Source organism: Ammospiza nelsoni, chromosome 3 (genome assembly GCF_027579445.1).
Source record: "Ammospiza nelsoni isolate bAmmNel1 chromosome 3, bAmmNel1.pri, whole genome shotgun sequence".
In the NCBI taxonomy this organism is placed as follows: domain Eukaryota; kingdom Metazoa; phylum Chordata; class Aves; order Passeriformes; family Passerellidae; genus Ammospiza; species Ammospiza nelsoni.
This window is the reverse complement of record NC_080635.1, coordinates 68,814,945-68,838,370: the sequence shown is the minus strand read 5'-3', so window position 1 is coordinate 68,838,370 and position 23,426 is coordinate 68,814,945. Positions and strand designations below refer to the sequence as shown.

The window sequence follows — 23,426 nt, the reverse complement described above, 5'->3', positions numbered from 1 at the left end:
GATTAGAGCAAAATCTTTAGCCATAATTTTGTAAAGACACTACTGCAACAACAACAAAAAAAGAATTTTAATTGATGTAAGAATCAAAACCATAAAAAAATTAAACAACAGTATTATTGTGCTATCTTTCATGTCAATTCTTCAACTAAACATCAACAATTTTTCATCTTCTAGAAAAGAGGTGTGGTCATCTTGTGAAATGGTCACAGCTGCACTGCGGACAGAACACGTTTCCTGACACACAGCATCTCATTTTGGGAAGCAGGCTCTTCCTCAATCCCCACACAGAGGCATGAAAAGAAAAAAAGCTACATATGGACTTTGTTTTGACACAGAACTTCAGGGAAACAACACGATACTCATTCAGCCAAAATAAAGCAAAAGCTTGACAGTGAGTGATGTCTTGTACAAAATGTAACTTTTAGCCTTCAAAACAATTATTTGGTCTTAAGAAATAAACACCTTACCTTTTCTCCTTGCTTTTCTGAATTTCACAGCAGCCAGGTTTATTAAATTCATTCCATATAAATTGTAGTCTATAAAGAGTTGGAGGAGGTAGGGAATATGGGCTTCATGAGGCTGGTAAGATTTGTTCATTATGGCTCCACCTTGCAGAAGCTCACAAACTCTAAGAGACAAATTAGGACACAAATAAAAAATTATTTACGACAATATTGATATTTGACTTCATCAAAGTACAGAATACTTATCGACATTTTAAATTTTGCCTTCGTTGTATTTTTAACTTAAGAACTGTGTTTTCACAATAACAGTTGAACAAAAATTATCTCTGCTAATAATGATACAATATTTTGTTTAAGTTGCAAAGGAGATTTGAATCTTTCAGCTAAAAAACCATGAAACTCTCTGAAAAAAAAATCCTACAATATTCTATTTCTGCAAGTGATCCAAAAGCCATTATAGGCCAAGGAAATCTTTCAACAGAACAACTGTGGCAGCTGCATGCCTACCCAGCAGTAATAAGTTTGAAATTCTCTCTAGTTCTCATTGACATATATACAATGTATATGATACATATAATCTCCTGCATGGTTTTCAAGCTACATACTGTATACTCAGAAGTATTTTATAACTCTGCAGAAGGACAAATCCTCTCGTTTAAACAGCTGCACACTAAAAAATAATTGCAAGTATCTGGATAACTGTAAACTGGTACAATAAGTTTATCTCAAATTAACAGTATACAACTATACAACAAAGAAAAGCACTAAGCATTTCTAAATGCAACAAACTGGGATTTAAAATAAAGTTTTATACTGAAAAAAGAAAGGAATAATTTCAGTGAAGTGTCAGTCCTTATTTGGATAGGAGCAATTCAAATATGAGGATCTCCAAATTTTGAAACAACTTTCCCGTCACCCATTAACACAGAAATTTTAAATAATGCAAAATTTCACTTGCCTAGAAGAAAAAACAGATAATCCTGTCTTATGATCATGTATTGGACCTTTCAAAAAAAAGTTACAGTATGTAATAGCACACACTCAAGAGATTTTAGTTTATGCTTGGAAAACAATTCCTCCTTATTTATTTTTAAATTTACTGCAGCTACAGTAAGATTGAAATCAACAGCACTTTCATACAGCAGAACATTACTGAGAAATAGAGAAACTGTCGAATAACAAAAGCTATTCAGTTTTCCAAGCAAATCTTAAATTTAGTAATTTTTACTGGAACTAAAACCTACCAAAATTTACTTCCTAACAGATGAAATGAAGCCACATGAGAGACAGCTACATTGTTTTCCTTAAGAGTTACAGGAAAGTAAGCTGATGCAAATTTGTTTAAGTGTTCACAAATTACAGTAAACACATAACAACTAAAGGCAAGCATGCTTTGGTATTGCTTTTCTAACATTCTACTGCTTTAAAAGATTATTGGTGTGTTTAAAATTGGTAAATTTTATAGTGTTTTGAAAACCATGAGACAATAATTTTGGAGATTTTGTTAAGTTATTGGTGAATTTTATTTCAAACCTGACTTTTTAATTCAAGATACAAGGAAACCAGACAGAACTTTGTACTTCAAGATCCTTACCTTTTTACCATTGCAGGATTGTAAAGATAAATCTTCATAAACTGTCTCTCCTTTTCATGGTAACCATAAAAAGGCCTGAAGAGAAAGGAATAAAAGCAAGAAGCTAGCCAGTTATGCTGTGGCATTTATTCAATGACATTTTACTATAAGGACTATTAAATAAGCATGTCTATCCACCCAGTTAAAGATGAAGATGGATTTAATCTAGGTCTTTCCCATTAGCCTCTAATGCAAACAAACAAAACACCCAAAACACTCTTAGGCTGCTTTGAGGCAATGAGCAGCTGACTTTCAGTAACAACTGTTCTGAAATTCTAAGGCAAGAGAGGTGAAAAAGAGGCAGGTTCTCCTAATTACTACCTGCTCTTTTCTCACTTATTCAAGTAAAGATTGTCATCAACAGCTTCCTCTGCCCAGCTTTCACTATTGAGATGAACAGCTATACTACAATTTATATAGTTCTTACAAAAAATAACAATATCAAGAAATTTGGTAGGTGACCTTTGTTACTGTAAAAACATCAGAAAGTTCTGACTGAAAATAAAAACAAGTTATTGCAGCCACTTTACTCATAATATCTAGAAGCCACAAAAACTGGCTGGGAACAGAAATATTAACTTCCTACACCTAAACAATTAGAAAGAATGTATTTCAGAAATGCACGAAAAAAGCAAATAAAATAGTGTTGCACAACACTGAAAATTAGCATTTACATAGTTTTGAAGATGAAAAACTGAATGCATGTAGCTCAATTACCTATGCTCTTCAAGGATATTCTCCTATTACTCATTATGATTTATTTTTCAACCCTTGGTTGTGCAAGTTAAATAAAAATTAACTAAAAGAATCCTTAAAATGCTAACACTCAATATAGACAGCTACACCAAATAAAACACAGTGGTCATCTTGACAGATTAATAAAGGAATGTTTAAGGGCCTCCACACTTCCTGGCCTGTGCTGCTGTAAGAATCAGACAGATAAAGACAACTTGAGAGTCTCATAGGGGCAATTTAATTTGAAAAAAAAAAAAAAAAAAAAAAGAGCACCTAGATTCAGCTAGATTCAGGCTCCTGGAAGACATGCCTGGTCTCAGGGAACACAGAATAATCCAGCGAGGTAGAAATGCTGCATGGAAAGTACTGCTCTAACAGCAGAGACAGAAAAAGCTAAGAAGAACAGATTTTGCAAAATTATAGACACTAGGATACAAGCTAGGAAAAAATGGTTGTGTCAAGAAGGTTTTTTGGGAAAACATGTTAACTGTGTTAAGGTCAAAGCAAGTGAGAAGAATAATTAAGAAGTTGTACAGCGCTGTATGAAGACATACATGGGTGGAAAATGAAAAAGGATTAGCACTGCAATCATCCAAGTCCAAATAGTACAACTGCAAAAAGCTATTCAAAACAAGCAACCAGAACTGCTGACAGGTCATACTTACATTCCAGACACTAATGATACTTTGAAAACATGTTGGACAGTAGAAGATGGATTTCCTAAAGCCACATTGAGTGCCCTGTCAATGCTGAACGCCACCTGACGAAGGTAGCACTCTGGATGCTGTCCAAAACCATCGTACGGTACATAGAGGTAAGGGAAGATACCATGCAAGTGGAGACAAGTCTTCTGACCTAAAAACAAAAGGTAAACATTTATTTTCTAATGACTACTTTTTCTTCTTCTTAGTAGTTGCTACATCTGAGTTTTTTCATATTACTTTCAGGTTCTTCAGACAGGATAAATTTATGATGCAAGTGCAAGTGTGTTTCAAGCAAAGGGTACTAATGTACAGCAGTTCTCACACTTGATCCATTGACAAAACCAAAACAGAACAGATGTGGTTACCTGACATACCCATGACTACACCTGTGTAATAGAATCCACTACTAATTGTTTTCTTTATAGAAACAACACAACATCTCTCTAAGATTACCTCTGCATACTGAATAAATGTTGGATGCTTAACAGTTTCTCAGCCTTTGTGAAAAGTTCTCAGTAGCAATTACACAATCTCAGAAATTAAAAAGAACATCCAGAGCACCTATGAGGCCATTCAGTATTCTAGTTATTAGGGTGTAAATTGGGATGTGGAAAAAATACCAGGCAACTTTCAACATTTAACATCTGTAGATCCCTCAGAGATTTCTACTCTATCTGCAAATCTCTAGACTCCTAACAACACACTTACTTCTCAGCATTAGTTTCTGTGAGTCTGCAGCAAGAGCAGAGTGAAAGGACACACCATGAAAACCTTCGTGCTAGACCAGTCTGAGCTTCTCATTCACACAAGGCAGTACAGTAATACAGATTGGGGCCTCTCAAACCCACCACATTTTTAGGGGGACTAGTCTCAACTACAATGCATGTTATCTGCTCTTTTCTCACCACAATGCAACAAAGCATGCATTTGGTGGCATCCATTTGCCACCTTTTCAGTCCCCAAAATCATTCATGACTTCTCAGTGGCCAGTGAAAACCTTTCACAGGAAAATACTGTAAGCATGTGTTGCTGACTAACAACCACCACCGCAAGGACAGGCAGCACATATCCCTTTGCATTTTGTTTGGATGAACTCCCTGCATGAGGACAGCAAAACTGGCTGTGCTTTCATCACCCAGGAGATGAATGCTACGAAAAGGGAACACAACTTCACTGATCCACAAGACCAATGAAAAGACTTCTAAAAGCCCACTCTTTCAAACTGAGGTTATTTCTTAGCTGGTGGAGCTTGCCTGAAGTATTTACACTCAGTCATGTCCCAGTGGCCACCCAGTGAAGACAGCTTATGCCTGCTGAAGTGCAGTAATAACAAGACTTTCAGACTGGGGACTGCCTGCAAATCTTTTACACCTGTGAAAAACATGCCCAAGAATCCCACTAACAGCACAGCTTTTTTGACTCTTTTAAAACTGGGGTCAGATGTGTTGTTCTTGAATTATGTTTAGAAGTAAAGAAATTGATAAAAAAATGGTACTACAAGTCCATTTTCTGAACTGAATTTTATTCTGGCATGTCAGCTCCATCAAGTCTCCTCATCAATGTTGAAATACAATCTATATATGCATTCATAATGTTGAAGTCACCATCTATGAATTCTGCCCATGTTTTTTAAGGTATTTCAGGAGAATAAAGTTCTTATTTATGTACCATGTTTTTCAAACAAAAATTCATTAAGAGAAATGGTAAACTAAAGAAACTAAGAACTACAGGTTTGAGGTTTTTTTAAAAACCAAAAACAAAGGACAGTAAAAGCTTTATATGGCATAAAACTATGGAAAAAAATCATCTATCAGTGGCATGTGAACTGAGAGGACTGATTTGTACAGTGGTAGCAAACCATTTATTTTCTATACCAGGTCACCAACAAATCTGAGTGTATACTGATGGCTGTACTTAGGATTGATTTTGAAATAAAGGAGTCCCTCATCCAAATATAATTATCAGAAAATTAATAGTTCTTTGAAATCCTACAGGTTCTCTATTCATGTTTGGTTGGTTGGTTTTGGGAAGGATTTGAGTTTGGGTTTTTTTATTACTTTTTGTTGCTAAGCTGGAAAGAGTGGGTTGTTCTTCTTGTTTTTTTAAATGTATCCCAGGATCATGTTCAGGGGAAAATTTAAACTAGTTCATGAAGTAATTTGTCTGAATGCTCACTGCAGCTTAAAAAAAACAAGTGAACAAACCAACTCACCCCAAGCTAAATTTGATATTGAAATACAGATTGAATTTCTATATATACAAATATACATGTCTATACCCCCATGAATTTTACAAATTCAGGTGTTTGCTTTCTAGAACTCATCAGTCAGAATCATTTCTGTGCTTATACATTTTATTTGCACTACTTGCTATGGACTCCTTTCAAGAGCATAAATTTTTTCATATTTAAAAAAATATCTTAGCTTTAATGGTTGTCCAAGTATTCTGAGTTGGAGTTAATTTATGATCCCTTAGTTTTTTATGTCATAATTTAGGACAAAATTGCAAAGCACGAGAATAAACAGAACGGTGACACAGTCTACACTTACTGTACTTAAATTCAGGTTCCTTTCAAGTTAATCAGCTATTTAACAATTCTTGCTGAACTGAAAATGTACTTTTATTGTTGAATAAAAATGAGAACATGTACAAAGAAAGTTTCCTTCTGTTCCCTCCCCTGTACTTCCCTTTATGTGCAAAAAAACCCATGAAAAACACTGGCTTTGGATTGAACAGAGTCAAATTGCCACTTAACTCCAGGGAAATCTTACAGAATACACACCCTGAGCTGCTTTTCATTTTTGATTCTGCCAAGAAAGCAAACAAGTTACTGCTGAGCTAAGACTCCTATTAGGCTAACAGCAGTCAAGTTACATGGGTTTACACAGCTACTTACTTTGATCCTTGATAGTATTGATTTCTTAATCGTGATATTTGGTTATACTGCTATTTTTACTTAAAAGCAACATGATCAGAAGTCTGACCCTGTTAAGAACAGTCATGTATTTCCATCATTTAGGTAAAATCATCAAAGTGCACCAAATATCATGGTATTGAGTTTGAAGCCCAGACTCCAGTAATAGCAACCATGGTTTGCACTAACCCATTAAAAATTCTAGTGGATTCTTTCCAATAGAGCCACAAGGAGAAAAAAGATCTGCCCACTGAGGATTTCAGGCTACACAGACCTGCCAATTTACAAGAATTAAAAACTTGGCTTGGGAAAAGGTTAATGAGTTTTATGGTTTAAATATGTTAATCTTATGCTCCTGTTTCTTTTTGGAGATACAGAAAAACAAATTTGTGCCACTAGAATAGCAATGACTGCTACAGTACCCACTTACAGTGACCAGATGATGTTATTTTTATATCTGTTCATCAGTTTCTTCACATCTGTAGAATCAGTGGAAGGGATGCTCAACAGCAGATTCTGTATATGACTGCTCTCCACAGAATTTCTGGATACAAAATTGGCCACTGATGGAACAAGCAACAGAAATGTTTTCATTCTGTGCCCTCTTCATGGGCCTGAAAGAATGAGGTCTGCGCTGGCTGAATCACCTGCAGATCAAGCACCTCAGTATGACTCAAAGAGACTGCTAATTAAAGCACCTATAAGTAAAGCTGAGGCTTAATTATGAGTCTTTGTAAGGCACTGAATGAAGTGGTAAATGAAGGAACACAAAAATTGCTGCTGTAACATAGAAAAAAGGCAATACACCAAACCTTGAGATATTATGAGATACTCAAGTAGCAAACTGGCCATTTTCTCTGAAAAGAAGACACTGCCAACTAAACATCAATATGGATGAATATTCATAATAATAATTATGAATCAATACTTCAAAAATAATACAAATGCAGTATTTTCATACAGCATAGAAAGAAAGCTCACCTGCAAAACCCATACTTCTAAAAGCAAGTGGCATAAATGTTACTGAAGTATTAAAATAAAGCATTTTGCATACTTGACCCATGAGAGAGGGATATTAAGAAAGTCAATCTGGTATTTTTTCTGGAAGATGGTTACCATATACATTACTATTAGGAGCATATACCAAGCATAATCCTTCAGCTACTCTATAATTTTTAGTATTACAAGAAAAATCTGTAGCAACCCTAAGATAGAAAACATCAATATTATCAAAAGAGAACTGAAACCAGAATGATAATGCAATGCAAAGATACAGGAACTGACGTCTTCTGACCACCAAAATGCTCAGCCATGACGAATGATCTGGTAGGGATGAAACTGAGATGCAATTTACACAGAATGAGTGAAGCTGGAAGGACCTCTGAAAGTCATCTTGCCCAGCCCCTTGCCCAAGCTTATGAACACCTAATTTCACAGCACAAGAAATTAGAGAATCTGAGAATTATTATTCAAGTGTCCTCAGAGAAGTGCCTTTTCATCATTTATAAACATTGACTTTGATTTAAACTTCTAAATCTTTCTTACACCAAGATCAAATTGGACAAATTTCTGTACAAAAGAAAAATGTGAACATTATTAATAAGGCAACTTATTTAATTGTCCAGTTCAGGAATAAAGTTTGCAAATAAGACAGAAAAGGAGCACATGAACATCTATGTATACATTCCAAGAGAAAACAGAAGTCTATCTGTTCTAAATGGAATTCCACACATATATGACTACCTGCTGGCTCATATTCCATCAAGGGGAGAGCTTCTGTAGATACTGTCTCCATTTATTTCCTCCAGAAGCCTTACAGTTTCATGGGAGAACTGTCTGAACAAAGCATGTAGATGACCACAGAAGGCAATCAGGTTGGCCAAGGATGATTTACATTGAGTGAATCCATTCTGATTACTCTAATTTCCAATAATGAATGAGAACATGTTCTACAGTTGTGGTACAGTTCAATTAACTTTTCATAAATGATACTCAAAGCTGTGTAGCTCCTCTCCTGTAATTCTTAATTTAGAAACTGACTACAGAATCCTCACTGATGGAACTCAGTGCTGGAAACATTCCGAAGAGATGTCTTCTTTAGTATTTAGAAAACAAAACCCAAATCTAGATAAATATTACTTCAGAGAACAGTTCAACACTGGTCTACATGCAGTCATATTTTGCTGTGATATTTCTGCTACAGAACAAGCTGATCCCATTATAAGACGCTAAGGAAAGCCATAGGGAACAATGGTGTGGGAGTAATATAGAAATTACAGCAGCATTTAGAAGCATGGCAAAACCCTAAGATTTTAGGAAATTTGGGCTGGGAATCAATAAAGAGATGCAGAAGACGGAAGACAAATGGTTTTTCATACACTTGCAATCTGTTAGAAGTACTTCAAGTACAGTTTTGTAAAGTGGAAGGACTAACTAAGCATGGGCAAGTATAAGAAGAAGAATGCACACAAACATATCAAGTGTCACTACAGGATGCAGAAAAAATAACAGATTTCTTCCCTTTAACAGCAATAGTAAAGCAGAATAATTATAAATCAAAAGACATGACACTACAATCTTAAAAAGAAAATTGGTATTTTCAACTAACTCTTGAACCACTTACATTCAAAAACACTTGAAAAACGAACTGCAAATAGTGATGCCTACAGAGAATTGGAAAATTAACAATTCTATTGTAAAAAGAATTCTAAAAATGAAATTTTTAAAGTGGAATATTATCAGAAGTCAATTTCAAATATGTAAGAGAGGCATTCATTTTTTTACACATAAACAATGAGCAAACCCCAAGAAAAAGCACAAAAGTTGAAACAGTTTATTTAATACATCAACTCAACGAAGATATTCTGATTATCTCCGTAAAACCACCTCCTCCTGACTGGAATTGATTAGGATGGATCTTTTCTGAATTACTGCTGAGACATTAGAAAACAACCTCAGAAGTACTACTGATAAGCCTAGCTGCTTATAGGATGCAAAGGTACATCCAGCAGAAAGGAACATCTACTCCCTACTGTTATCACCAAGCAAAAATAACTGAAATATAACAAAAAAAAATTATTGTTATGCAGTACAACTAAAACCAGAAAAGTCCAGAGTGGGATAAGATAATTTAAAAGTATCTCCAGAAATAATGGAGACCAAAGAAAGTAAGCATCTCAAAAAGCAAAGATAAGCTATGTACAAACCATTCTTCAAGCTGATGACTGTGAGTTATAACAGCCATAGTTATTTTCTTCTTTTCTTAAGACATACAAGGTGAGGACAGGTATTCACTTATTAAGGATCTGTCTATAAAATGAACCCCATACAAAATATTATTCTTGCTTCCTCTATTGACAGATTACTCATGTAAGCAGCTGGACAACATCAGTAACTATTTCTAGACTGAGTGTCAAAAATCACTATGAAGCCAGCCAGCTAAAATGAGCTAAAACACACAGAGGAGGGAAATGCAGCTGGCCCCAGCTACAGACTCTAGCTATCATACTGATTGAGCTCTTGGCACTCACAGGCTGGCAGCCCAGTCCAAGCTGCCATTCTGGTAAGAAACACAACCACATGAAAGCAACACAGGCAGGCTATGTTAGACCACGCTGACCAAAGCACAGCTGAACAGAAAAGAGTGTATTTACTAGTCTCAGGTAAACTGATGAGGTGTACTGCACCACATCCTGTAAAATATGAAGAAACAAGTCAGTAATAAAAAAGGAGGGCAGAACAGTCACACACCTTTTGGTTTCCACTTCCCTCCTCAACTGTTCATTAAAGACTGACACTGCCACACAAGTCAATCTTACTGGTCTCTCTTGGTGCAAATTACACAAGTCACACGTAAATGGAGACTGGTGCACAGACAGATATTCAAAGAAAAGTTTTTGTAGTAACTGAACTTTCACTTCCACAGGAGGCTCATCTTCCTATTTAAATACTGCAGTGTGTGTGCACTGCTCCAGCCACAACTCATCCCTTTGTCCTGTGCTACACAAAAGCAACTAAAACATTCTTATTCAACAGGTATTTTTCTGTCAGCTGCAGAGCTAGTTGGATAAAAAGCACCATAAATTATTACCAAAAATTATTTGTTACTCTAAACTGCAGGCAAAAACTCTCTGGCCTTGTGGTAAGGTTAACAGTGTTTTCATCAGTATAATCCTTCATAGACACTTTTCAGCAATGCTGACTATAAATTCCTGGACAACACCAAGCTTGTGTAATCTCCCCAGAATGACACACTGTAGAGTATATACACTCATGAGTCACATTATTTTATGCTGACAATGAAATGACATCACATTCTGTTTGTTTTCTCTTTCTGTATTCTTCAAATGGCACTAAATAATTCTATAAATATTACTTGAAATTTTTGGGTTTGTATCTGCATTAAGATCTCTCACTTGCAGGTAACTGTCATTTCAGCCCACTCCTTGAGCTGATGAAAACTAGAGGATGTGCTCCACAAATACAAGCACTGCTCTTAGCCTACTCATAAGCAAATCTGCAACACTTGGTACTCCTTATCACACATACCCTTTCATTTCAATAAAAACAAAAAGTTTTTATTTTTATGTTTTAGGCTTATAATTTTTGGACAAGTAGCAACTTAGTAGGAAGTACTTCCTTACTACAGACACCCTCCAAATTTCTGTGTAAGCTTTTGAAATGACTACATGGTGTGTGACAGTAATAGTAGGGGACAGAATCTCATGACCCAGGAAATAAACTGTATTCTTAATATCTTGCTAACTCTGTGTTCCAGGTTTATGTGCCAAGGGTTTGGCAGAGGAGGGGTTGCTGTGCAGGACACGGCCAGACCCAACAGACACACTGCAGAGCAGAGCTGAGTCCCTCAGCCAAGCTGGGGACACTCCTGGGAGAACATGTTTAGGAAAAGGAACACCACAGTCAGAGGAAAAGCGGAGGAGGAACATCTCCATGGAACAGCAGATAATCCCTGCAGTCCATGGAGGATGCCACAGTGGAGCACAAGGATATTCCTGAAGGAACTGAAGCCCATGGAGAGCCCCCATCAGAGCAAAGCCATGATGAGGAAGAAGGCAGAGACACCATTGTGTACTGGCTGCAACCCCCCTGCCACTCTCCATGTGAGCGGGCATGGCACGGGTGGGGGATGTGAGAAACAGAGCTGAGCCTGGGGGAAGGGGGGGAAAGGTGTGCTGTTTTGAATTTCTTTCTCACTACCTGAATCAATTTTAGTTGGAAATAAAACAGCTATTTTTTCCCAAACAGAGTTTGTTTTGCCTGCAATGATAATTGGTAAGCATCTTTCCTGTTGTTATCTCAACCTACTGTTTTACTGTTTCTGTTTTTCCTATTTTACCCCCTTCCATTACCAGACTGGGGGTGGTGGGCTGCACAAGCAGGCAGCTGGATGGAAATTTTGCTGTTGGTCAAGTCTGGCTGAGCACAAACCACTTAACAGAAATGATTCTCTGGATGTCAACCTCTAAAACATACTATGTCAGACAGTAAAGGTAACAAAGTAAAGCAAGTCTTAGTGTTAGCAGACTCCTGTCTTCTACCTTGTGATCTCTAACTGCACCAGAAAACTTCAGAGGGTGTTACAGCTGCAAATCTCTACTTTAAACCTTTACTCAGAATAGAAGTTTCAGTCTACCAGATTTAATTCAATAAAAACAATATACAGCCTCAATCACCAAAGTAACAAAACCTTTCAATGCAACATTAAAATATTTAACCACAAACTTGACTAAAATAAAGTAGTCCTATTATCATAGCTTACATTAAGTGATGTATTGGTATAAATATTGTCTGTTTGTTGTGTTAATACATAATTAAACAATGTGGGAGACAGTATTATCCTTTACAACAAATGTACTTAAAAATATATTAGTGAAAGATATGCCTATTCATGAGTCTTCCAAAAAAGGTTGTGCATGAAGGTGGAGAAAATTCAAGACACTTCCATGTGGGGGAGAAACTCCAGCAAGCAGACAGAAAGATAAAATGCTCTAGATCCATTGAAGTTTTTTAAGATGAGATTGCACATACCTCAAATCCTTATTATAGTTTTTCCTAGAGAATTTCATGACAGGATCTTTCAAGCAAGTGAAACAATTTTCATCTGGTAACAGCAGCACTAGATGTGCCATGAACCCATCCTCAGCCAAACTCAATTCTATAACCCAGTTACAGAGGGAGCGGTTCCATAAGTGTCTTAGAGAAACCATATCCTCAAAAACCGGTGGTCTGAATCCTGATTTATCTAGCAGAACTGTAAATCCTGAGCAATACTAAAGTTTGCATCACACACATAGACAAAAATGTTACCAATCCTTTTTTGATCATATAATTTTTAAACTTTAATTTAGCAGTTGTTCAATAATTATACTTATCATCAACAGATAGTCAGGACTGACTTGAGAGGTACTGTGCAAGTGCAAATACAGTAGTTTCAAAGAGTGGAAACAACAGCAGCATTAGAAAAAATTCAGATTACAGCATTTTTCAGTATTTTTTAAAATTGTTTTCCTTCACACTAAAGAGCACAGTATATGGAAATCACACTACAGTAATGTTTTATTTTGCCTGTCAATATATTAGATAGCCTCCTTGCTTTACAAAAGACATAGCAGGGTAAGAGTCTCATAGAAGAAAAAACGACCTTGAAACCAAAAGTAAATTAAATGAACTCTTTTTGGAGCTTTCCTACAGTATTTTAAAAGAATCAACATTTTAGCTTTTTGCCTTCTAGTGCAAATACCGTCCTCAGGTGTCTGCCACACCCTTATCTGTGGGCACTAACATGCAGGGTCTTCACTGACTCATTTCCAGGTGAACAAAGACCTAAACACCCACTAAAACATGACTGAAGTCGATAGATGCTACATGCAGGCACAGCATTTGTCATTCTTTACATGTGCTATTTTTATGCCATCTTCTTTCCTGTTTTACAAAATATGTAAATGAATGCTCTTTCAGTAATACAGCCAATGCTATTATATTCTACACATTTTGCAATAGTATTAAGTATCTTAATTCCTATTTTAGGGGTTTTTTTCAACATACTACTTTCCTTCCTCACCCTGACTTAGGCACCCATCCCCCTCTTTTCATCTTCTGTAAAGTCTAGTGGCAGCACTGCAAGGCTTTCATGGTTATTTGCCTGCTCCACGCCTTTGTTTCTGCAAAGAATGCCCAGACTTTGTAGTATCCTTATCTTAGGCTTGTCACCATCATTAACTGAGAACACACACACTGCTCTACTTCTTCACATGATTAGAACTACAAAATCTTTTTCTGTTCCAGTGCTACAGCAAAAAAATTTAAACATCTGAGCACTTTACAGAAAGTATGTATCCAAAGACTGCTTGCCTTGCTTGTATAGATCATTTCATGTGGTTGCCTTGTATACACTCAGCAGCCTTCAGAGTGGCTGTAAAAACCTGTGTAGACTGGATGCCTCACTTGCCAAGGCAATGTATTTATAGCAGTATCTGCATTCTTTAGGGAATGTTTTGAAGTGTTACTCAAAAATATCTGTTGCAGATGTAGTGTCACCCAGCCCAAATACTCCTGTTTTACAAGGTCATCTCACTGGCTTTTGTATTTTGAATTGCTGAAATTCTGTGCACAGCACAACTAACCAGTGGCTACTTTTCTGCACTGAAAACAAAGGGTCTCCCTCAAAAAATCAGACAGCAATCTAGTTTCACATTTTAAGCGAGTATCAAAATGTGCTGAAGGATTACTTAATCTCTTCACAGCTCTGTTCAGATTTGAATTCTCTTACCTCCCTTTCCCCAAATCTATGATAGCAGTGATACACAGGCAGTGTCACAGAATCCCAGAATTAGGTTGGAAAAGGCCTCCAAGATCAACTCCAACCTATGATCAAACACCCGTGTCAACTAAACCATGACACTGAGTGTCATCCAGTCTTTCCTTAAACACCTCCAGGGACAGTGACTCCTCCACCACCCTAGGCAGCCCATTGCAATGCTCAACCTCCTCCTTCTTGTGAAGAAATTTCTCTTAATGTCCAACCTAAACCCTTCATGGTGCAGCCTTAAGACTGTAGCCTTTGTGACTGAGACACTAACAAGTTTTTAAATAAAAATAAAAATAATATTTGAGCAATATTTGAGGTTTTGTCTAATAGCATTAATAAAATGTGCATCAATAGCAAAATAACAGCATTAAAATACAAAGACTTCCCCTCCCTAGGTTCTCAGTAGCCCTATAGCTAATATCCAGTTAGCACAGAAAACAACAAAAAAACAAAAGCCCCTAAAAACCACCACCACAATATAACCCTTCCAAAAAAACCCCAAAATTTACATTCTGCATGAAGAGAAGGCCCAAACAGGTAAACAGAGATTAAAAAAAAAGTCAGAGTGGGAGGTGTTGGTGTTGGAGGAGAACAGGGCCAATCTACTGACAGAAATCTTAGTGAGTGCCAGAACAAAGCGCTACTAGTCAAGCCCTGGACTCCTCACATATATTATTAAAGTGTATTTGTACAACTGATAGTGACTGTCTCACAAAACCTTAGCTACACATGATACAGAGCAAAGACCTGGAATTTGCAAGTCAGAACAACATGCTGAATGATTTACCTGCATAATGCATATCTCATTTGTCATAGCAGTCAGAAATTCATGCCAATGAAGCAGACACCAACGCACACAGAAAGGTTCATCATTGAGGCAGATGAATATCACTGTAGTAAACAGAGAGCACTCCCACCTCTCCCTCGGAATTTTTACTGGGATGCTGAGTAGGTCATATGTTAAAAAGGCAGAGGGAGCCTTTATTGCATTGAGACAGTTAAAATGGTTTAGAAAACAGCAAAATAGTTCTATGCCTAATTAAATCATTAAGCAGTCTAATGTTACAGAAATTCAAAGCATAACTTTTGGCTGAAGCCCCACAAAAGCTTAAAAAATTAAAACCTAGTCTTCTCATTTTACAATCTCAGTTTTTCATATGCAAGTTACTATCATTACCACAGCTCAGACTTGCAGATAACTTCAAAAGAAAAAAAAAAGGTAAATACATCAGTATTACAAGGAAAAAACCCTCTCAGAGTGAATGTGTAATGTGGATTGAATTTGTGACTGGGGATGATAAAAAAAGATTATGCCTACTCACTGAATAATTGGTGAGAGTCACTGAGCACCTTGTGCTAATTGCTGGGGAAAATGAGAAAATATAGTGTTTTATCACTTTATTGAAAATCATCCTAATGTTTCACACAAAGAAAAATACTTCTGGCATATTTTCACCTTTTTTAGTGACTGCAACCCTGGTGTTCTTTTAACCAAGAATTTATATGCAACACTGATAAACAGAGACTCCAGAACTCCTATAGCAGATGAGGAAAAGATGAGATGGGAGGGGAACTAGTTAAATTTGGCACCTCTGAAGGTTGAAGAGGTCCTTGTTCATTGCAAGAGGGTTAGACTAAATTACCTTTAAAGGTCCCTTCCAAACCAAACCGTTCTATGAAAGCCAAAAACCATTTTGAATTGACCAGCAGATGCCACTTGTCAGACTTTGCTGATCTAGATGAAGACCTAAAGTCATTTGTTCATTGTTTCAAGTCACAGAAGGACCAAAAGTCTGTGTCCAAATTTACACTGGTGTTTCCAAGGCTCCATAAAGCTGTATTTCTCATTTTTTGCTTAGGTGTAGCTCACATTTCAGGTTAAACCTCCAATGATTTACTACAATTAGATAAATAATATAAACAAGCAAGCCAATTAACAGTAAGACACTAAATGATGAAAAAATTTGAGCTACATAAAAGGTAAATATGTTGAAGATGAAAGTATCAAATTAATAAAATTTAAGGTTGCTGCTAAAACTGCAGAAAACTGCAATATATTACCAAAACATAAAGAAAAAGGAATTAATGGTATCATGACACAGAGGCCTTGCTATTATAGAAATAACATCAGCTCTTACAAATCAGTTCTGAGAACAAATGCCTACCAAACACAAAGTGACCGACATGTGGCCTCAGCACAAGTGACATCTATCACTATTTAACCTTCTCAATCAAAATCAGCCCAGGCCAAAAAGAGCAAACCTGGCAAACAAAACAACTTTGATTCAGCCAGTGCTGTATGCTGTCCTTTGTAGTGAATATATACTTTCTCATTTAATTCCAGCTCTGTAAGAGCAACAACTGCACGAGTCACCTTGTAGCCGGAATGAATAATGTACTAGATTCCCTATAAACATTAATCTAAAACCAGTTTTATGAAAGTACTGCATGTTCAGCATCTGCACACATCAACTTCAGCAAATGCATCAAAAGGTGAGATTACAAGTAGAGTTTGATTGCAAATAGTATAGCTAAGTACCAAAGATTCCCTTCTCATACCACATATGAGAAACTACATTATAAAGGTGCATGAATTCATTCAAGTTAGAGGTAAAGGACATGCTTACTGGTCTTTTTTTCCCCCCTAAATTTAAATGTCAAATTTATTTAAATATTACCTATGAATTACTATTGAATGATAAGCATGTTTTAAGTTACAACTTTTTAAAGTAAATTTTTAAAATAGATACATCACAGCATATTTGAACCTAGCACATATAACTGTCCATTTGGATTTTTGAGTTTTCAGATTACAGTGAAATGGAAAACATTTCAATGTTTAGATACTACTCTTTCTCCCACCCATTTTTAACCTTAACAATACCTAGGAAGAAGTGAAATAACACACAGTTTTACAAACTTGGAAGTTTGCTACACATGTTCCTCAGTTTTTAATTTTTGTCCTTTTATGTCTCTAAGAAAGGTAAGGGAAAGACAAAATCCAAAATACAGCATGAGGAAAAAAACAAAACAAATCTCAAAATCTTCTTTGTACTCCGTGAATTTCAATACAAAAACACCTTCCAGGTGTTTATGCAGAGAGAGATAACATTGAGAGGTCATTCTTTAGAAAAAGCAATTTGGCTGGACAGTAGAGACAAAATCAGATGACATCTAAGCTGTCCAAGTCATCTGGTCTTGCTCCTGCTCTCCATTTCTCTTTTGAGACTGAACAAGACTGGGGAAATCTGCACTAGGAACTGAACTGGAACACTGACCTGGCTAAAAACTCATCCTGCAAAACAATTACCCTTTCAACACATATCAGCTCCCCAGGCTCACCACAACTGCACAACTTACTGTGCCAGCACACACAACCACACAGAGCAGCTGTGCTTCTTGCTTCATACAGTACCAATGTCAGCTAATAGACAGCATATGCAGCATCCCAAACTATCACCTAATTGTTAGCTACTTTAAAAGCCAAGGGAAAACAATTCCTATACTGCCACATTCTTACAAGTGGGAAGGAATGGCTGGTACACACATACAGCTTTTATGTTGTGCCCCTTCCACAGAGAGATGAAAAGCAACTATCTTCTGCAAATACAAGAAAATACCAGTAAACTAACTGCTCTAACATATTTAAGCAAACAACATCTCTTAAATGTTTCTTACTTCTAAAGCAAGCTAGACAGCCAGTATTTTGCAGTATTTTTGGCAAACTAGACTGAGAAAGCAAGTAACTTCCAAACACTAATAAAACAGAAAAGGATTTGTTCTACATTTTCAAGACACAAATCCTATTTTTCTTATCACTTGTAAACCACATCACATGACTTGAGTTTCATGTGGAGAAAAAGAACCAATTAATCCAGAGTGTAAAACAAATTAAGTATTTCTAAAACGGAAGCAATTATATTAATGTTACTATAACTGTACTAGAGGTAAGACAATGGCTATTGAATGGTGAATGTCACATTTCTGCCCTTTTTCATATTTAAAAAAAGAAAAGATGGTGGTGGTGTTGTTCACAATCAAGAAATGTACCAGTTTTATATACTTTGCAGTTATTTCCTGGACAACATAAATGGGCAGAACAAGAGACCAGTGTGAAATCATGTGTTCACACTGTAAGGCTATGGGAGCACAATATAACAGAAATTAATAAAAATCAGTACAGTTTTAAGTGCACCATTTAAAGACAGATTTAGTGAATAGCTACTACTCAGATCACAGCTGTGATTCCCAAACTGATTAAAACAATTAAAGAAAATGAAAACATGACAGTATCATACAGCAATAAATTGTCTTTCCACAAATGAAACAATGCCAGTTTTGGTAATTGTACTTATAAACAAAGATCTACAGAAAATAAATATGCATGAAAGTTCACAAATAAATTACAGCAGAAGAAATTGGCTCAGCATTGGAGATTTAAACAAATCTGCACAAAGTTACTGTGTCAGAATTATGATTTATCAAATAACTTTTAAAAAGTGGAACAAAAACAATCTCACTGGAATACACCCAATACAGGATTCAAGACACACCCACCACAATCTGCAGTTAGGCATGCAAAAGAATGTAAAGTTATTTAAACATTTGGAAAGAAGTTAGACTATTGTTAAGAAAACTTTTAAGAAGTACTGATGATAGAAATCAACACTGTGGCTTGCCATGTGACCAGGTTTACATTTTTGCTCCAAAGAAGTTTGAGGTTAACCAACTAATAATTAACATCTGCACTCAACTGGAAGATATATAGCTCTAGGGAAGTGTATTACAAAACAGGCTATTTTCTAAAGTAGCTTTATTCTAGTTTTTAAAAGTGCTTAAAAGTCCAATTTGTAGTTCATTGCTTATAAAAAAATTGTTCAGACAAGCCCCCTGTGTACACTACAAACATGCATAAAGTAACTTTCCTTTTTCTAATGGAACCACATATAATAAGGGACTGTCTAACTTCAAATGGACCTAATACAGTCAAAGTGATTTTTAAAACATTCCTAGTCCCAAGTAAATAATTTCAGCAAAAGAAGAATCACTGCAAAAATAAGCAGACTCAAGACAGTACATGGGTAAAATTACTACTCTTCATGTAGGTACCACACCATATTTAAACAACACAAGCTCTCTTGTTACCTGCCTGGATTTTTGGGCCCATGAATCCTGTCTATATGTGTGAGGCTCTTTATCTGCAGTTTCCTATCTTGACTCATTTCGCTATGTGTACTTCAACCAAAACTTGCATCACATATTTAGTGGCAACGCTGACTACATAAAGATGCTCCTCTCTACTGCTGTTCCCTGAAGAGAGGGAGGGGAAAAAGAAAGTATTTTATTTCCATGTGTCTAATTGTCAGAAGAACAGACCTACTATGAATCAGATGAATCTTTTTTCTTGGTCCAGAGACCAACCTTTTTTTTTTTTAAGCATGAGATTCATGCAGTCTAATGAGTTAAGCACCATACTGCTTCAAAGGGGACTAGCAGCAGATTGGACCCCTTCAACAGGTAATTCACCCTACATTAAGACAGCGGTTTTGTAGACAACATTTCTTCAGTGTTTCAGAAGCACAAACAACTACTTCCAGAAACAGCAAGAAAGCAAAAAACTATTCCCTGCCATGTAAATTTAAAAATATATTTTACAGCGGCATGTTATATGCACTCAAACTTGAATAAGTTGGAGGAAATTTCAAGCTGTCACCACAAGATTCATTTTCTAAGAAACTTCCAATATTTTCTACCATGTTCTAAGTTTCCTTACTTTTCACCAGATAAATTAGGCTTCTTCCGATTACCATCCACATAGAAATATGTAACACAAAGACAAAAAGCCCATAAATGCAAACAGAGAATCATATCTTTGTGATATTTTTAAATTTTTAAAATTAAATTATACATTTCACTGCCTTTCTTAAATAGAGGAATGGTCAATGGACATCACCTCCTTAAAGTCTTGTCAGGAGCATGTTCAGCTAAATAATCAAAGCCAGTGATGTCAAATCAGAAACACCAAATGCAACTTACACTGCCAAACAAATAATACTGATTCCATGCTATTAAGCTTTATGAGAAATACAATGCATAGTGCTTGACAGTTTGCTACTAAAGAGTATTAAGTCCTCTCTACTAAGCCCTTAGCTGCACTTGCCAGAAAGTAGTGATCTGAAAAATACTCTCTTCCTTTCTCAGTTCTCCTTTTAAAAACTGGGAATCGACCAGCACAATATTCACTCAAGCTGGAATGGTTCCCCTGTGATGGACATAAATGAGCCATACTGAATTTGGTGAATATTCAGTGAAGGACATCTACTTTCAACAAATAAAGCCCATTGTCTAAAGAGACCCAATCCTTCTGTGACTGGTGAGGATCCTGCACTAAATGTGATGATGTCAGCTGCTCCTTCTACCACAACAATCATCTCTCAATTCCACTTGAAAATTCTCCAGTGATTCATTCTGACTTGTATTTCATCAACATGGGTTGTGCAAAGTACAACTAAGAAATCTCCAAAGGCATGGAAGCTTCTTTCAGTGGACGGGTCTGACTATTTGGAAACATTTGTTTCCAAAACAATACCGAGCCATATTTTGCAATGAGTGCTCACGCTTTCGAAAAGAGACAAGGCAATGGCAATGCCAGGAAAGGCCTCCTAATGCCATAAATCAAATCAATACCAGGGAAACACTTGTATTGCCATAAATAACTCAGTCTGTCTAGAAATAAAGATAACTCTTTCAAAGAATATTGTGATGATCAGAACACTTGATGTTGAAGTGCTTAACACTAACAGGAACAAAAATACAATTGCATCAGAAAAGAAGAGCCCAGGCTTTCTCTTTCTATTTCACACAGTACAGAAGCAAACTGCATCTGGCCTGATACTGTGCTCTCCTGAAGCTGCTTTTTACAGTGTTACATTTTATATGCTAGAAAGAGGTTTGAATTAAAACAGACTGGGCTTGCCAAACTACACTTGTATTTACTAAACAGTGGCTTTATTATGCTGATGCACTTGCCTGATCTTTCAGCAGATCTACCCAGATCCAGCACTACCTGAAAAGGTGTCTCATGTGTCATTTACATCCCTCTGGAGAAGAGTTTCCTCACACAAAGGAAACAAGAAAATAGCATCTGCCAAAATACAAAAAGCATCAGAAATGTTAAACAATAATGGATAAACAGTAAAGCCCAATGATCCTATGAACCCAAACACTGTGCTTTTGCCACTGGCCAAAATGCTACCTTACATGGCTTATCCTGTTTGAATGGGAGAAAGAAACAAGTAATAAATAAGTATATAAATTCTATCGCATCACATTTATTTTATAAACGACAGCATTCTCTCTTAGAACCAGAAAGAGCAGACAGAAGGTAGAAGCCACTTGCCCTTTATGCCTTGAGCTATGTGTGAGTGCACTCTGTATTGGCATTCTCTCTTAGTCACAAGCAGCTGAAAGAATCCAATCCTGCACATGCTGAATTATTAATCAGATACATTTCTAAGAACAAGCACATCTCAAAAACTGGTTTATCATGCTAAAATTTACTCAAATTATGCATTTAACAGCTGCTTTTGGAAGACAACAAAGGCCTCTGCTCTATGACACTGATCTCCTTCTCCCATAGTATGAAAATGGCAGAGAGAGACCCCAGTTATCCATGGACACATTTCATGAAAAGTTACATTTAGTTTCAAATTCTGATTCCATTGTGGCAGTGACACCAGCTGAAGACACTATAACAGATTGCTCAAATGCTTTGAAAGCACAGGCAAGATGTTTTGCCTGTCATCCCTGGAAGTATGAGCACATGCACAACTTACAGCAGGTTGAACCAGCACATAAATTTACAGCATATCAGCTGCTCCTGCTATGACAGTTTGCAGAGCTGTTACTACAGGGTAACACCATTAAAGTGGTGCTGCAAAGCTAGTGAGCTCTCTCATGAGCTCCAAGATAGAGGAAGCACAATCCTACCTACAGATTTTATCTAAACTCCCAGTATTTGGAGTCAGCTGCTCACATACAGCTCAGACCTGCACAGGCCAGTGAACTCTGAGTAACACAAGGAGCCTAATGGGATCTGGAACTCACATTTTTCTACTTCACACAGCCGTAGTTAGTACCCTACACTGCTGAGACTGAACTACATGCAGTATTTCCCAACCAGAAGCAACCCTGCACTGATACAGCACTGAATCATATTGACGCAGCAGACTGATATTTAATGGGTTTTCCCCCCTAAGTTATGGGGGAAGGCTTCTTCAATTTGTCTGTATTCCAGGACATTATAGACCTGGTTGCCCAGTGGCTTACATGACAAAAGCAGACATTCTAGAAAGATCTATATCTATCTTTAGGAGAAGTTGTGGCTACCACTTTCTCCTAACAGGCAGCTCAGAAGTCTTTAAATTCTCTCTCCACAATTCTTCATTGCTTATGTTTTTGTTTGAATTTGACTAGCCTGAATTTCAGGTATTTTTTTCCTGTGGTTTTCTTACTAAACTAGAACTCATCACTTCTTCTCAAGCTCTTGATACCATCTAATAGAAGTTTATTTTAATATCCTCTAGAGGAGAAAAAAAATGTTTTGAGCATTCTTCAAAGCCTCCTATATTTTTCCTACATAATTTAAACAGCAATGCCACAGAGTCACACTGTTTAGCACATCTGTTTCACAAATGCTACCTTCAACCTCTGGCATTCTGTTGTAACCAAAAATGACATTAGCCCAGCCGCTTGTCTGCAATGACCTGCAATTCTTTTCACAGTCACTGTTTCCCATACCAGGGACTTTGTTTACATTCTTTGTTCTTACAAACAACACTGCACTTTGTCTGAACATTTAAACTCTACCAAGTGATCTACATAACTATGTATGACTGCTACTATTCTTCAGCTTTCTTGAATTCTATGAACATTGCATGTTACTTATACAAACTAATTGAATTATCAATTTGCACTAAAGAGTTTATTATAAATAAGTATTATGATTAGTAGTAATATTTCTCATGTGAAATATTTTTGGTCCTTAAAGAGATGAAACTTCCAAAGTTATTGAACTTTTCTAAAGACCAAGCTCCAGCTCTTACTCTGCAACTACGTGTAATTCAAATCAAATGAAAACATATGG

The 23,426-nt window shown here is 36.5% G+C and overlaps 1 protein-coding gene across 1 annotated transcript in view; it reads right to left on the bottom strand.

Annotated features, from left to right (window-relative positions):
• Positions 1-23,426, bottom strand: part of REV3L (REV3 like, DNA directed polymerase zeta catalytic subunit) — a 113,134-nt gene that overhangs the window by 67,658 nt on the left and 22,050 nt on the right. Inside the window, exons 2-4 of the mRNA XM_059467995.1 lie at positions 3,498-3,687; positions 2,059-2,133; positions 468-628 (exon numbers count right to left, since the gene is read on the bottom strand). Of these exons, the coding sequence (XP_059323978.1) occupies positions 468-628; positions 2,059-2,133; positions 3,498-3,687 (426 nt within the window). The remainder of the gene's footprint in view (positions 1-467; positions 629-2,058; positions 2,134-3,497; positions 3,688-23,426) is intronic.